Genomic DNA, 16,626 nt, shown 5'->3' with positions numbered 1-16,626 from the left:
TTTCAACAGAATCTGCGGATGAAGTCTCTAATTGACAAGTAAACAAACGGGATCAGCCCATGCCAGAATTCACATGAATGGGACTTTGCCTCAATTCAGACATGAAAAACAATACAGAATTGAAAATTTGGCCTAATGACTGAAGGAGACACTCAACCTTTCCTATGATTCGAACCTGAAGAGATCACGCAGTCCTGACCATCTTCCTCCTTTGTTGTCAAAATCGTATCTCAGCTTTTGAGAGCATGAGAGACATTAATCTGACTTAATATAGGAGCCCAGAACTGGACACACCTTGAGTCCTGTGTCCAGTTCTGGGCTCCTCAATTCAAGAGAGATGTTGAAATACTGGACTGTGTCCAGAGAAGCGCAACAAAACTGGTGAGAGGTCTGGAGCACAGCTCTGTGAGGAGAGGCTGAGGGAGCTGGGAGCGTTTAGCCTGGAGAAGAGGAGGCTCAGGGGTGACCTCATTGCTGTCTACAACTACCTGAAGGGAGGCTGTAGCCAGGTGGGGCTGGCCTCTTCTCCCAGGCACCCAGCATCAGAACAAGGGGACACAGTCTCAAGTTGTGCCGAGGTAGGTCTAGGCTGGATGTTAGGAGGAAGCTGTTGCCAGAGAGAGTGATTGGCATTGGAATGGGCTGCCCAGGGAGGTGGTGGAGTCGCTGTGCCTGGAGGTGTTCAGTAAGAGACTGCATGAGGCACTTAGTGCCATGGTCTAGTTGATTGGACAGTGCTGGGTGCAGGTTGGACTGGATGATCCTGGAGATCTCTTTCAACCTGGATGATTCTATGATTCCACACTAAACACCAACCAGCCCTGATCTAATGAGGTGCATTGGAAACTTCAGTTCAACAGTGTTACAGGTCAGCCACATTTGAGAAGTTTAACTTATTTATAATGAATTCTAGTCTAGCAAAAACTGCATCTAAGTAGTCATCCAAATAGAGTCTAAGCAGTCATCCCAACAAAGGGCTATAGTTCTTTCAGTTTGAAAAGCTCTCTTTACTCACTGCAAGAAGTGGTGAATTTCAACAACATTAAGGTCTAGCTGGGAAATAATGGAACAAGTTAATCCACCATTTAAGTGTCAATAATGTTTTCATGACTTGTTAGGATTGTTAATAGGATTGGTTGGAAAATGTCATTGTGACTGCCTTTGCTGGAAAACCAGGGCTTTAAGTGATATTCTTCACTTGAAGTGCTTGTTTTTCAAAGGAAAATACAACGATTCCCAATTAGAGCAAAACAAAACTAAAAACCCACAAGAAGTTGCTTCTTTCTGTTGAATTTTTCCAGAGAAACATAAAATCCAAGATAACAACAAGTTTTCTGAGGTATCCCCTGTAATATTAACTGCACAGGCAGCCTAAGGACCCTGAGCCCTGAAAACGAAGGAAGGAATGAAGTTTCAATATTACAGCTCTCACAAGGCATTAAAATGACCAGTCAAGATGTCTAGTTTTGACCCAAAACTACTCTGCTTTTTGAAGAGTTGTTGAGGTTTATTTCTGTTTATTTTGATTTGATTCTTTGAATTCTCAAAACATGAATTTTCAGCTGAAGATGCACAGATTGTTCAGGGAAAATAATCCCCCCCCCCCCCCCATTTTTTTCCTGGGAAGGCTACATTTTCAACCACCTTAGTCTATTATTAAGCATTGCCCTCTGGTTTATTCCATGTTTTGTAATGCAACAAGAGAATTTTAACATCTGAAATTTCATTTACAGCCTTAATCTTATCTAAACATGGTTTTATTTGTGGTTTAATGCAGATACTTGGCCTGCTGTTCTTAAACTGAAACAGGTATTAAAAATATCTTAATGAAAAACAGTGGCCTGTCTCTCCAACCACTGCTTCTTCTCTGGTAACATAGAAATCAAGTGCATTATGACAACAATAGTTAATGCTATTTCTAGTCAGCATTGAGTGCAGGGAAAACACAGCATCTATCATTTATCTGGAGCAGACTGTTATGAGAGAAGACAGAGCATGATGGCCAGGGTGAAGTGGAAAGCAAGCCAGTAATAATATACTACTTGGGGTACATACAACATTTTGCAGATAAGAAGACCTCAGAGTGATTTTATTTACTTTAGCTATGTAATTTGACTAGAACAGGTTCCTTTATGCCAGTTAGGACCCTCAGTGTGGCTTTTCATGGAAAGGGCCCCCAAGTAGAAAACAGAGTGCATTGCACTAAGGTCAGGCTCAGGGAAAGAATTCATAGATCACAGCATAACCTGGGGCCTTAAGAGTTAGTAAAAGCAGGCACTGTAGTAAGGCTTGAACTGATCCAATAGCTGCACTGCTGTTGTGATAGGTTTGATAGGCCCAAAATAGGTTTATACATGTACTGGCTTGCCCAGGCATGATTTTCTGTTGCTGTGGGGAGAAGCAACTGTGGGAAAGAAGACAAAAGAAGCTGGAGCCACTAAGTCTAAGGACTGGCTTGCTCAGACTTGCTTTGCTCCTGTGGTAAACAAGGTACACACACTGAGCTTGTGCCTGCCTTATGCAAGGCCTATGCTTTTCCCACATTTAGGTAAAGCAAGCCTATGGTTTCACCTGATTGAGCTTGGATAACTGCCATTCTGATTGGTTATTCTGCACCCAAAGGCCCATTAGTCTCAGCCCACATTGATAAAAAGAGATACTCAGGTAAACACAACCTGTGCTCTGCTGTGCTCCTCAATTCAAGAGAGATGTTGAGGTACTGAAATGTGCCCAGAGAAGGGTGACAAAGCTGGTGAGGGGTCTGGAACACAGCCCTGTGAGGAGAGGCTGAGGGAGCTGGGGGTGTGCAGCCTGGAGAAGTGGAGGCTCAGGGCAGACCTCACTGCTGTCTACAAATACCTGAAGCCAGGTGGGGATTGGACTCTTCTGTCAGGCAACAGCAACAGAATAAGGGGACACAGTCTCGAGTTCTGCCAGGTGAGGTCTAGGCTGGATGTTAGGAGGAAGTTCTACAGAGAGAGAGTGATTGGCATTGGAATGGGCTGCCCAGGGAGGTGGTGGAGTCGCCATCCCTGGAGGTGTTCACAAAAAGCCTGGATGAGGCACTTAGTGCCATGGTCTAGTTGACTGGCTAGGTCTGGGTGATAGGCTGGACTAGATGGTTTTGGAGGGCTCTTCTAACCTGGTTAATTCTATAAGTCTTTAATTTTGTATTATGGCTTAATCTCAAGAGTAGTATTGCTTTCTTAATATTTCAGAGGAAGTGAGGACAGTTGCATAGATGCCACTTTGCAAAATAATTCTTCTTTTCTTCTGGCCAGGACATTCATCATAATAATAAAAAAAAAAAAAAAAAAAAAAAAAAAAAGTTGCCTTTACAATATTGATAATTATATGCAGTTTTCTACATATGTTCACTGCCTTCAAGATTGTTCACTGGAGAGGGATTGGCAGGGAAAGGAAGGTATGGAACACAGAGATTTTCTTCTGTTGGGTCATTAGGATGAGGATGTTGACCTTGTTAGCTTCCTAAATGCCTGCAAGATTTGGAAGACCTGTCTTGTGCACACCACCCAGTAATCACAGCATAGCCACAGACCAAACGAGACTGTCTTGACTGGTCCATGTATTTTTCAGAAAGATTACATCTTTAGATATAGAATCATAGAGTCAGTCAGGGTTGGAAGGGACCACAAGGATCAGCTAGTTCCAACTCCCCTGCCATGGCCAGGGACACCCTACCCTAGAGCAGGCTGCCCACAGCCTCATCCAGCCTGGCCTTAAACACCTCCAGGGGTGGGGCCTCAACCACCTCCCTGGGCAACCCAATCCAGCATCTCACCACTCTCATGATGAACAACTTCCTCCTCATGTCCAGTCTGAATCTCCCCACTTCCAGCTTTGCTCCATTCCTCCTAGTCCTGTCACTCCCTGAGAGCACAAAAAGTCCCTCACCAGCTTTTTTTGCAGGCCCCCTTCAGATACTGGAAGGCCACAAGAAGGTCACCTGGGAGCCTCCTCTTCTCCATCCTAAACAGCCCCAACTCTTTCAGACTGTCCTCATAGGAGAGGTACTCCAGCCCTCTGAGCATCCTCATGGCCCTCCTCTGGACATGCTCCAGCATCTCCACATTTCTCTTGTACTAGGGGCTCCAGAAGAGGATGCAGTACTCCAGGTGGGGTTTCACCAGAGCACATAATCCACTCCAATATGTTTCTGTGCATTAACATGAATTGCCCAATTATCTTTGCATCTGTCGTTAATATACAGACTGTTAGTGTGATATCCCTGTGAGGATTTATGAACCTTATTAATGCTTTCTTGTGATTACACAGTCTGACGTGTGGAAAGCTGCAGACAGGCAAAGGAGTGCATATCCAAAAACTAAAGAGCAGCATCAAGCCAGACTGTTGTGTTATTTACTTGCTGCAGAAATTAATGTGGTATAATTAAAAATGCTCAGGAAAGATTACTATCTTTTGGCATCAAATTCTAACACATGCAGTAAAATAGATATTATTAAGGTTGCATCAAGCACATCTTTTTCTTTTTTTGTTATTCCTTCCACCCCACACTCCCCCAGTAGGAGTCCAATAAAACCCTAGAATGTCCTAAGCATAAAGAACATCAACTGGATGTAAAACAGAACTCTATTTTCTTTTAGTGGTTTAGGATGAGAGGATCTTCCCCTGCAGTGGGAGGCAAACAGTGGAAATGGCAGTGTTTGATCTCTATAAATGTTTTGAACTAATCTGTAAAATTCAAATGAAGATAAATGAAAATGCTTGTGAAAAAGATTATTAAAGATAGGACTGTACTATAATAATCATGGTCCTATAGTCTGCAAATAAAGGATGTATCATAATACACAAGCACTGTGAAGAGGTCTGGAAAGTTTCATCTTCTTGGAAGAGGCTGAAAGAATCCTCTAATATTCCTTTACCCATTTAGGCAAGGGGGTCAAGAAGGATGAAGAGCAATTTTTTGCACAGGTGAAAAGGATGAGAGGACTGTTCTTTTCTTTGTGGAATAGTTAAATCAAGATTAGGACATCGTTATAAACTGATACTGCAAAGTTAAGACAAAGTTCTGCATTAGGAATTTAGTCAATCATTACTGACTGGCCCTAATGGTGTGAAGAATCTGCAGTGTCATAGAATCAGCCAGGTTAGAAGAGACTTCTAAGATCATCCAGTCCAACCTAGCACCCAGCCTTATCCAATCAACTACACAATGGCACTATGTGCCTCAGCCAGGCTTTGCTTCAACACCTCCAGGGGCAGCGACTCCACCACCTCCCTGGGCAGCCCATTCCAATGCCAATCACTCTCTCTGCCAACAACTTCCTTCTAACATCCAGACTGGCACAACTTGATACTGTGTCCTCTTGTTCTATTGCTGGTTGCCTAGAAGAAAAGACCTGGCTACAGCCTCCCTTCAGGTAGTTGTAGACATCAATGAGGTCCCCCCTGAGCCTCACCTTCTCCAGGCTAAACAACCCCAGTTCCCTCAGCCTCCCCTCACAGGGCTGTGCTCCAGGCCCCTCACCAGCTTTGTCACCCTTCTCTGGACATGTTCCAGTATCTCAACATCTCTCTTGAATTGAGGAGCCCAGAACTGGACATAGGACTCAAGGTGTGGCCTGACCAATGCTGAGTACAAGGGAAGAGTAACCTCTCTTGTGCTACTACTTCAGTATTCTAAAAAAGTATTACTCTGAAACTATTCTGATTCATAACAGAAAAGTTAAAAATGGAAGTGAACTACCCCCTAGTCTTCAAAATATTTACAAACAAATGCACAGGGGATGTACCAATATGTGGCAGAGCCAGGATCTCACACATCTCCTCTCTCCACAATTTCTTAACAATGTTAGTTTTATGCACATCGCAAATTATACTTCACTCCAAATAACTGAATTCATTCATGAACTCTAAAGGGAACATGAAATGAATTAGCAACTAAACCCAATACAGAGAGTCTGAGAAGGCCATAGGTGTGTTGGCTTGGAAGCTTCCAGTACTTCTCTGTATCATTTGTTTGGGATTTTTTACTTCCTCACAGTGCTGTTCTCACATCTTGTTGATACAACAGGCCAAACAGAAGATTTTATCTTCAGCACTCACAAATTTTGCAAGATCCAAAATCCAGATCCCTGGCCATCACAAACCACTCAGCCTTCATCTGTAGATGTCATTAAAAAATGACGGTGTCTTCTATTATGTAAGTATTGTCCTGAAGAAGAGCACAAGCTATGAAGTTCACAATAATATCTGCATTTAAACTTGCCACAGAATCATAGAATTTTTAAGGCTGGAAAAGACTTTTAAGATCTCTGAGTCCAACTATATCCCAGCTATTAGAAGACTGAATCTGCAAACCAACACATAACTTACAAGGAATCCCTGCCAAAAAAAAATGAAGACAACAAGCCTTCAGAACCCTTTCTTCTGTATCTTTTCTCAGTTTCCTATGATATCCATCTTGGTCTCCTTCTGTTATAACTGGTTTAATATCTCAAATTTTCACATTGCTAAATAAGTCTAATTCTAAATAGTTTTAGAAAGTGTTTAGTTAATTTCTGATAAATGTGTAACTGGGGCATACAACAGGATCTTATGTTTTCATGCTAGCTCACACAACTTCAACCACACACAATTTATCGTCAGTCAGTATTAAAAGTAACATCTGGAAAATGCAAGAATTAATGAGAAGAAATACAAAGTCACTGAGCTGTTACTCATTTTCCTGTCTCTAAGTTATTAATTTTCCTATGCTTAGACTATTAGCATTGATGTGATTGGGCAGACACAAAAACTCTTACATTTATTTCCTTTGAAAGAAAATGTTTTGGTTTAGTTGGTTTGTGCTTTGTTTTGATGGCTTGTGTTTTGTTTTGTTGGTTTGTGTTTTGCTTTGGCTTTTTTTTTTTTCCATGCAGGCTTTTTTAACGTCAGGGCTGAAATTTGCTGGGATAGTCATAGCAGAAGAACACTAGCCAGGTTCAGTTTGGAATGAACATGAGCTTTGGAGGGTGGGACAAGGTTTGTCTTGGTCTTTTGTAAGAAGGTGACTTTCAGGGTATGATCTGTGCACAGGGATCCCACTGGAGCAATTGCCTCTGAGAAACAAAACAGCAAGCTAAGAAAACAGAAACCTCACTAACAACCAATATAGTTTCAGTGTAAGAAAAGCTCATAAGTACAAATGCTTTAAAGCAGAGAGATGACAGAGCAATAAAAACTTAGAATGCTACTCCATCACATTAGTCAGTCTCATTGGCAGACTTTGCCAACAGATTCAGATTATATGGAGAGATCATTGAATCACAGAATCAAGCAGGTTGGAAGAGACCTCCAACATCATCCAGTCCAACCTAGCACCCAGCCCTATCCAGTCAACCAGACCATGTCAGTAAGTGCCTCATCCAGGCTTTGCATGAACACCTCCAGAGACGGCAACTCCACCACCTCCCTGGGCAGCCCATTCCAATGCCAATCACTCTCTCTGGAAAGAACTTCCTCCTAACATCCAGCCTATGCCTCCCCTGGCACAACTTGAGACTGTTTCCCCTTGTTCTGTTGCTGGTTGCCTAGAAGAAGAGACCAACCCCCATCTAGCCTCACCATCTCTCTTGAATTGAGGATCTCCCCTGTTCTGACCCTATTTTATGCTGTTCATGTATGACTTGTCCTCTAGCATCTGCTTAAAGCATAAAGCTGGCAGAAAGCATGAAGCTGGCACAAGAACCACATCACGTGCCTTAGCCTGATCCAGATGAAACATGCACAGCTGGGTGAGCTACTAGCATGTAGTCAGAATATGAATAGTTGTTCAAAAGCTGTCTGGGAGTTCTGCCATTGACTACCAGGGGCCCTAAATTTTTACTCAGTCACACAGGAATCAAAGTCAAGTTCAGAAAAAGTGCAAAGGAATGTGACAATTTCTTGCTGCCCTCTATTTTTCCAGTCATAGCAGATTATCCACAAAACAAATCATAGAATCAACCAGGTTGGAAGAGACTCCAATATCACCCAGTCCAACCTAGCACCCAGCCCTATCCAATCAACTAGACCATGGCACTAAGTGCCCCATCCAGTCTTTTCTGGAACACCTTCAGAGACGGCAACTCCACCACTTAGTATCCATCACTAAGGTTCTGTGATTCTGTGAGGTTCAGACTCAAAATAACTTCTAAATACACAGTAGTTGACACACAATATACTTTGGATTCTGGAAGAGATGCTGCCAGCACAATTGGTGGACACTATTTTTAGCACCTAGATTCATCATGATAGAATGTGTACATTATATATACAAGAGAAGCTACAGTAGGGAGAGCAGTGGTCCTTTCTAGCACAGCAGGTATGCCTACAAATTAAAGCAAAGCAAATTACACAGTGTTTGCTGATTTACTTCTGCTAGTTTGGGTATGGCCCTTCAGACTAGCATTTGCTAGCTCTCCAGATATCCTCTGTACAAGGTACAGCTGTGATCAAGTCCTGTTGTTAGCAAATCCATCACTATCATACTTTTGATGCTAATGCATCATTGGCTAGCAATCACAAGGCAAGTACACAACATTTCTGGTTTCACTTCCTTTGTAACTACGTCTTTAGTAGTAAAAGACAGTTACAGCAATAACCTTAACTTTTCTTGGGTGCTTTTCTAAGGCTTCCAGCAACTGCATTGCATGCTCATGAATTCTAGCTTTAGATCTAGTCTCTAGCACTGTAAAACTTAAGTAAACAGTCCTAAACCTGATGTATTTCTACACATGTATTTTACACAACACAAATCCCAAAAGAATTCTCTTCCTGCTAATGCTGACTAAAGAAATAACAGAATAAATCACAAACATAGGAAGTGTTTCCTTCAAATTCTTGTCTACACTCTGTTTAAGGTCCTTTCTTTAAGTGTTTACTGGAAAATGAAGGAGATTAAAATTACTAATTATTGTTTCGATGTTAGAAATAGCTCATACAAAAGAACCTCAAACCTCTTAGCAAGGCTATATCTTTCTTTCTTTTTTTATGATCATTGCTTGTCTTTTAAAATACTTTCAGGGCTTGTTTCAGTACAACACTGAAACACAGTATTTCATGTCAAACACAGCCTCAATTTCCACTAGATCTGAAATGTGCTTTTTGGATCATTTACTGAATCATATCCTGTATCATTCATGTTTCCTTTCAAATTAAACATTTTTCCAACAATAAAGAAACTAGAAAACTCAAGAAGATTCCCTAAAGTTTACTCCACTAAGAGGAATGAAGAGTGAGGAAGGCACCAAAGCACTGAATGTACCTCAATATTAGACTACATTCTTAGGACATTCACCTGACACTCTTAGTCCAGGTTTACAAAGCTCAATTCTGAACAGTGGTGAAAAAAAGGAAAGTCAAAATCGATAATATAAAAATAAACATAATTAATTCATACTAAAGTGGTGACCAGCCTGTAAATAACAGGTGAATGACGTAGTAAAAAAGTAGGTTACACTGTCTTTCCAATTTCCTGTTAACAGACAACTGGTTTCTTACAGGAGTTTGCTTCTTCTCAGCTTTCCCTCCTAATATTTACCACCAAGAGAATGTAACTCACTCTGCCATTTTCCAAGCACCTTATTGCTACACATCAATCTCCAATAAAAGGGGAAAAAATACAAGTAGGGGCAGAAAATTAAAGAGGATGCAAAAAAATAAGTGTCAGACCCACAAAGAGATGAGAACAGATGTGAGCCAGAGACTTTAGTAGGATCACATTAGTTCACATCCAGTAAAGCCTGGCCAAAACTCACTCCATATAAAGTAAACAAATGATGCATAAGCCTACAAAAACATCACAACAGAAATCATTAAGTCATCATCACAGATGAAAGTATAATGGTCATTAAATGATACATGAGCCTACCAAAAACATCACAACACAAATCACTAAGTCACTGTCACAGATGAAAGTATAATGGTCATTAAATGATACATCAGCCTACAGAAAACATCACAACACAAATCACTAAGTCATTGTCACAGATGAGAGTGAAAGTATAATGGTCATTAAATGATACATCAGCCTACAGAAAACATCACAACACATATCACTAAGTCATTGTCACAGATGAAAGTATAATGGTCATTAAATGATATATCAGCCTACAGAAAACATCACAGCACAAATCACTAAGTCATTGTCACAGATGAGAGTGAAAGTATAATGGTCATTAAATGATATATCAGCCTACAGAAAACATCACAACACAAATCACTAAGTCATTGTCACAGATGAAAGTATAATGGTTATTAAAATGGCTTTCTCTTGAATAGCTTCAGTTTTAACAAAGAAGACTCAATTCATGTTTTCACAGGAGCTTTGCAAAGTAAGGACAACATATATCTTACCTGAGCTTTTATTGGTTTTGTTTTGTCTACTCTTTACTTGCTCAGTCCATAAGGTGGGGTAACGAGAAGCTATATCTAGAAAAGAAGCAAAAAAAACAACAACAAACAAAACCAAAGCCCAAAAAACAACAACAACCAAAAAACCCAAAGGAAAAAAAAAAACAAAACAAACCACAAGAAAACAAAACAAAAAACCCACCCCAGAATATAATTTGTAAATGTCACAATTATTTTGAAGGTTACTAGCAGGTGAATAGTAAGAGGCTGGTTTTAAATATAGACATGGATCTAAATAAAAGGAAAGATTTTTTTACTAGGAGAGATAAAACCTTAATTCATGCAGAGGCAGAAATAGTTCCTTCCTTATCCCATTCATGAGAAAGATAGAAAGAAATAACTTTGGACTAAAACTCCCCAAATGTGTAAAAGTCAGATCACCTTCTGTAAAGTTTGCAGTGAGTGGTAAGGCAGGTACAATATATGACCATCACTGTATGTAGGCCTTGAGCTTTCCATTTACAGACCATCACATTTTCTGAGGTACATTAGCCTGACAAAGCCTCATACTTATTATCATTAAACAGTATGTTGAGGATAGAATTTATCACTTAACTACCTTACTTGGCCATAAAGTGTAACTTTGCAGTCTGCCTCATGTTCAAAACCTCTCTCAGCCCTGAGTACTAACAATTAAAATTGTTAATGGTGGACTTCATAGCTGCAGCATCATCTCAAACCACCACATGAAATTCATTGCTTGTAAGTAAAAGACTGTTGTGTTTGCTGTCTTTATCTGGGGAAAAGCACAATGCTTTCAATTTCTTTCGACTTCCTTCAACTATCCCAGGAGCTGTCCCATCTTCAGGATGCTGTCATACACAGTTCATAATGCATAGCTTAATGTCACACGTTTAAATTCCTGTTGATGCTCACCTTCTTCATCACCTTGAGGCTGAGTCTCCAGCGCAGGAACCGAGGCATCATCTGAATTCAGAATGGAAAAGATTTGCAAGGAGACTACAATTATGAGAGTAAACTAGATAAGTGCACATACATGATGGTACTAATGATTTGCACATAGTCCCGGCCAGTAGAGAAGCAGTAATTTAAACATTGTTTGTATCTACTACCAGAATACACACATTAAATCTACAGCCTACGCATTATAAATGAGTGTTTCTTGAAGTTATGGCTGCTGAAATGATTGCAGGGTCCTTTGTGAGGCATGAAGTGATCATGTTGCTTCCTGGAGAGTAATTCTTTGGTTTTAGTGCTGCACCTTGATACCTACAGATTAGACCTGACCAAATCAGCATTTCTAAAGAATCAATTAGATAAATGTATAGAAGGAGTAAGATTTATGAAAGCAAAAGCATTTTGAGGTGAGTGGCTGCAGACATGCTGACACCTTAAAATGAAAGTTTATTTTGGCAGAGCATAATATCTGTTTAACATTCGAGTTCATCTTATAATCAAGATTCACAGCTTAAAGAACCAAAATCTTGCTTCTATAATTCTCATAATCCAATCTGCCATCTCCATCCATCCACTACCAACCACTGCAACAAGAAAAGAGGGAAGAAAATTTACCCAAGTGGTAAGAAACTGCAAGAAATTTTAGGTTCAGTAAAACACAGTGGAAGTGGAAGTGCTGTAAAAGAAATATTTAATATGAAGAACTATGTAAGTTAATATTCTGTGAGAAAGAGAGGTACCCAAAGACTCATTTTCTGTTCTATTTAATTATAGCAGATATTGGGTAAGCATGACTTAGCAGGCCTTGCTAGCACATATTTTCCAGTCATTGCTGTTTCCTGTAGCATGGAGCTAAATCCAAAACCAAGATGCAGCAAATAGCACACAAGGGTTTTATTAGCCTTTCCATCAGTTTCACAACTGGATCTTAGAACAGTATCATTTCCTGATTGTTTTTCCCCCCAGGCATTTTCATGGATGTTAGACCTAACAGTAACTAAGAAGCTTCCTTTCGCATGTAGCACTACCATGGTAACACTGATTAACAGCTTTAAGGCTAACATGTTGTTCCTATTTCTTCTTGCTACTAGAATTCAGAACAGTCTCCTCCTGGTTGGTGGGTTGTTTTTTGTTTGGGGGGGGGGTGGGTGTTGGGGAAGGGTTGTTGCCATCATCACTGATGAAATCACTGGATTACATACCCATGCTCTAGAATGATTCTTTTTGTTGGCCTTTGTTGCTGACTAAAGGCATTTGTTGAGAGGTTCTTAATGTATTAGATCCTGACGACAAAATGTTACTGATAGGAAAATCCCAGCCCTTGAACATTGTGTAATTGACATTTGAAACTGTTTAACAAGTTTAACATTTAACAGAGTGAGGGTTTTTAAAACTGAACAGTTGTTAAATGATTGACTCATAACAGTGGCCTCAGGTCCCCCTAACTCAAAAACAAAAAAAAAAGGAAACAGGTTGATTTAGTTTGGGCAATTAACGAGGCAGGAATTATAAAATATGTAGTTAATTTTATTTCTGGAAAGCCTCACCCACAACTATATACTAATTAGTTAAATTTGGGCTCTAATTGGGGAAAAATCTTCACAAGGATGCTCATGGGCAATTCATTCATTTAGGAGAATCATAAAATTTGGAGAAGTTTAGCCACAAAATGGCTTTGCTCTATTTATAAATAGGTAGCCTGCAGCCCTAGGGAAAGTCTGTGCTACTCACTGCAGTGGAGTAGAACTTTCAAGGTAGTCCCTGGCTCCTTTGTGGCAGTGTTGGAACTGCTTGGCCATTGAAAGGCTTCTAGATCTTTCCAGGGTGCTGGGAAAGAGGCAGATGATCTCTGACCTGATCCTGGTTCCTCCTGGCACAGAGGTTTGCAGAGGTTTGCAGGATCTCTTGCAGATGTGCAGAGAGCATTATGTCGGTGGCACTTCTCACCACATTGTGAGGCACTTAAATGCCTTCTCCTGGAAAACTTGAGGCATTTAAGTTTCCGGGTATTTCAAGCCCAAAATATCAGGGCTAAGCTGGTCTGCAGCATGAGGCAAAGCAGAACACGTTGTCTGAGAGCAGTGAGGCAGAAGCAGCTCCTTGAGGCAGAGGCAGCTCAACTGCTTACAACTTAGCTCAATTTATATTATCTGCCTGAGTGCAAAGGCTCCTTTGCCACAGAGATTCCCCAATCAAAATGGCATTTGCCAAACTGACCATATCAGGTGAAAGCAGGGCTTGCTCACCCTTATTTGGGCAAGACACCAACAAGTACCTAAATACCTGTGGGTACCTGTTTATCACTTTGGGAGGGGACATAATGGCCCAAGCCTTTGTTTTCCTCCCACCCTTGCTTCCCCTGTCAGCAGAAGGGTGGTGCAAGCCAGGACATCTAATAGGCCTATCAGCCTTCCAGGACACAGGTTTGCACATGATCATCAATGAACCAACATTTGGTACAAGATACCTGTATAATCTAAAAGGCTTTAACTTCACTTCAGAACTGGAACAGCTACAATTACTCATGAAGTACCCTTTGCCTGCAGGAAGACCCTTGCTATAATTTTCTGTTTGCACTCTGCCAGGTACATCACCTTGTTACAAAAACACTTTTGTGAGAAGATGTGTATGGTGTTTCATTATTCAAAGCAATATTCAGTAGAGAATCACAACTGTAGAGTAGTTCATCCTCATGTTAATTAGTTATCTCACAAGCTAATGCCATAGATCTTCCTGGCTGACAAATGCACACCAGTCCATATGTGCATACATTTAAAGAGGAACCATTCCATTTGTTGTCAGAGTCCAGTCACCAAGAACGTAGTCCTGCAGTCAGCTAAGAATTACATAAAAGGGATGTGAATCCACCTGTACTTTTCAGTCTGTCCCTGGGACAGAAGAGGGAACTGTGGGGCTACGGAAGATAGTTTAGGAATTATCTTTTAAACTTTATTCCTTGTTTGGTTTAATGTGCACATTTGCAAACATGCTCCTCACCTCCAAAATCTGCAACTAGAAATTTTGTTTCAATATTGGAATGCCCAGAGAAAGCGAGGTGAACAACTGCAACAGGTATGACCCACCAGGCTTAGACATCTGCCTCCTTTAAATCTACCAACAATGTTGGAGTCGTCTTAGATTTTGTCCTGCTCACAAGATATCCACCATGATCTGTTGCTAACAACAACAATCATCTGCCCATGAATGTGAGCCACCAAATTAATCACAATACAGAGTAAACTGCTGGCCCCAAGACAACTCAATCAATGATTGCTGCAGAAATAAAGTGAGGTCTTTGGTTAATGAGATTTTGGGACTCCAGAATGTTGCCTTTATCAACAGACAGAATAGCCTGTCCTCCAAGACAAGGAAAGAACACGGGAAAATATTTCAGATTACAGCTATGGGGAGGAAAACAAACACAAAAAAAACCCCAAAAACCAAACTTCCAAGCAGCACAGAATAACAAAATCTGCAGGGCTGAGTCTAGAAATATACATTGTCTATGCATATATTGACAGAAACATTTATATATATATATATATATATATATATATAAATATATATCCATAATGTCTGTATGTTACATACTAATATACCTTCATACATATGTATATTAAAACATATCCATAATGTCTATATTATGTTATCTATTAATATACCTTCATATATACATATATTAATACATATCCATAATGTCTATATTATGTTATCTATTAATATACCTTCATATATATGTATATTAATATACCTTCATACATATGTATATTAATACATATCCATAATGTCTATATTATGTTATCTATTAATACACATTCATACATATGTATATTAATACATATCCATTATGTCTATATTATGTTATCTACTAATATACCTTCATACATATGTATATTAATACATATCCATAATGTCTATATTATGTTATCTATTAATACACATCCATACATATGTATTGTTATAATTAGGAAGTTACTAAGTATCTACAATGCAGACATAAAATGAATAGCATACATGTATGTGTGTATGCTTATTATTTGTGCAGCCATATGGCATGATTAGTATATACTGATAATTTAGAGCTATGGAAAACCAGAGTGGTATATCCCATGGCTATTTTAATTTCTATTTCCAGGCTTGTGAAGATATTTACCTGTTTTTCCTGCACCTTCTCGTTGTGGCAGCTTCTCACTCACTGAACCTGTAATTGGAAAAATTAATTAGCCAGGGAAATATTCCATTCACCTATATGCTTTGTAAGAAACACAGTTCTGGTTTAATGATTCATTTCTTTTTATCACAGCAATAAATATGAGCAAATTCTTCTCTTGAAAACAAAGATTACAGCTTTGCCTGACTTCTGTATTTGCGTATGGTCAGTTTGCTGTCAGATGCTACTTCTTCAGGCACCAAAGGACCTCAGAAAGAAATAATATTAAACACTACCTGCCAGGTTCCTCAAAGTCTGTGCAGGAGACCAGTATGACATGCTCACTCATCAATATGGTGTATAAAGTCAATACCATTTATAGAAGCTAAGATTGATGCTTATATAGTGGCTAATACGTGTAGAATTCTGATAGGTCATATCAGACACAGGACTCAAGGTGTGGCCTGACCAGCACTGAGTACAGGGGAAGAATAACTTTCCTTGTCCTACTGGCCACACTGTTCCTGATACAGGCTATGTAAGCAATCCAATCACCACATAAATATGCTTATAGAATAGGAGAGGGTAGGGAGGATTCAGCAGCATTATTTTGAAAAGAATTTATTACCATTCTAACCTGTACATTTGCTTAGCCATCTATCCAGTTAAGATTATGGGAAAAAAAAGCAGCAATATTCACACCTTAGTTGCACCTAGTCATACTTAGCTTCACTCTATTAATTTCTGAGGCACAGACATCTTTCAGGGAATGTGATATGAGTTTTGTAGTTTTAACATATCTATTTCCTATAGTTCTAATCACACTTGACTAGGCTTTAAAAGATAAGGTGAATAGAAGGTCAATTATTATTATCTAGTTTAGACAATGATTTCTGATCTGCTAAAGAATATTTGATATGTAATAATTGAAAGTGGATATGGATAAATACAAAACTACACTTTCCACTCTTCTTTATCTCACATAAGTGTGTGTCTGACCATATGTAGAGGGAGAGTGTTATGCATAGGGACAGAAGATCCAGATGACACAAGGATGTATATTTTTTGCCATATAAAGAAAGCAGTTAATGGATTTTTTTGAAGTTCACTGACTTCCCAAATATATTTATCTTCATCACATC

The 16,626-nt window shown here is 39.6% G+C and overlaps 1 protein-coding gene across 7 annotated transcripts in view; it reads right to left on the bottom strand.

The window, feature by feature from the left end:
- The window catches only part of SMOC2 (SPARC related modular calcium binding 2), a 161,802-nt gene that overhangs the window by 51,945 nt on the left and 93,231 nt on the right, over window positions 1–16,626 (bottom strand). For 6 of the 7 annotated variants that reach the window (XM_064158445.1, XM_064158449.1, XM_064158451.1 and 3 more), the window contains 3 exons: window positions 15,488–15,535; window positions 11,293–11,343; window positions 10,360–10,434 (listed from right to left, as the gene is read on the bottom strand). In XM_064158445.1, coding sequence (XP_064014515.1) covers window positions 10,360–10,434; window positions 11,293–11,343; window positions 15,488–15,535 — 174 coding nt within the window. The remainder of the gene's footprint in view (window positions 1–10,359; window positions 10,435–11,292; window positions 11,344–15,487; window positions 15,536–16,626) is intronic. The other variant, XM_064158450.1, reaches the window with a different exon arrangement.

This window comes from Pogoniulus pusillus, chromosome 18 (genome assembly GCF_015220805.1).
Source record: "Pogoniulus pusillus isolate bPogPus1 chromosome 18, bPogPus1.pri, whole genome shotgun sequence".
Taxonomy (NCBI): domain Eukaryota; kingdom Metazoa; phylum Chordata; class Aves; order Piciformes; family Lybiidae; genus Pogoniulus; species Pogoniulus pusillus.
The sequence above is the reverse complement of the archived record's forward strand: the minus strand, read 5'-3'. Positions and strand labels throughout refer to the sequence as shown.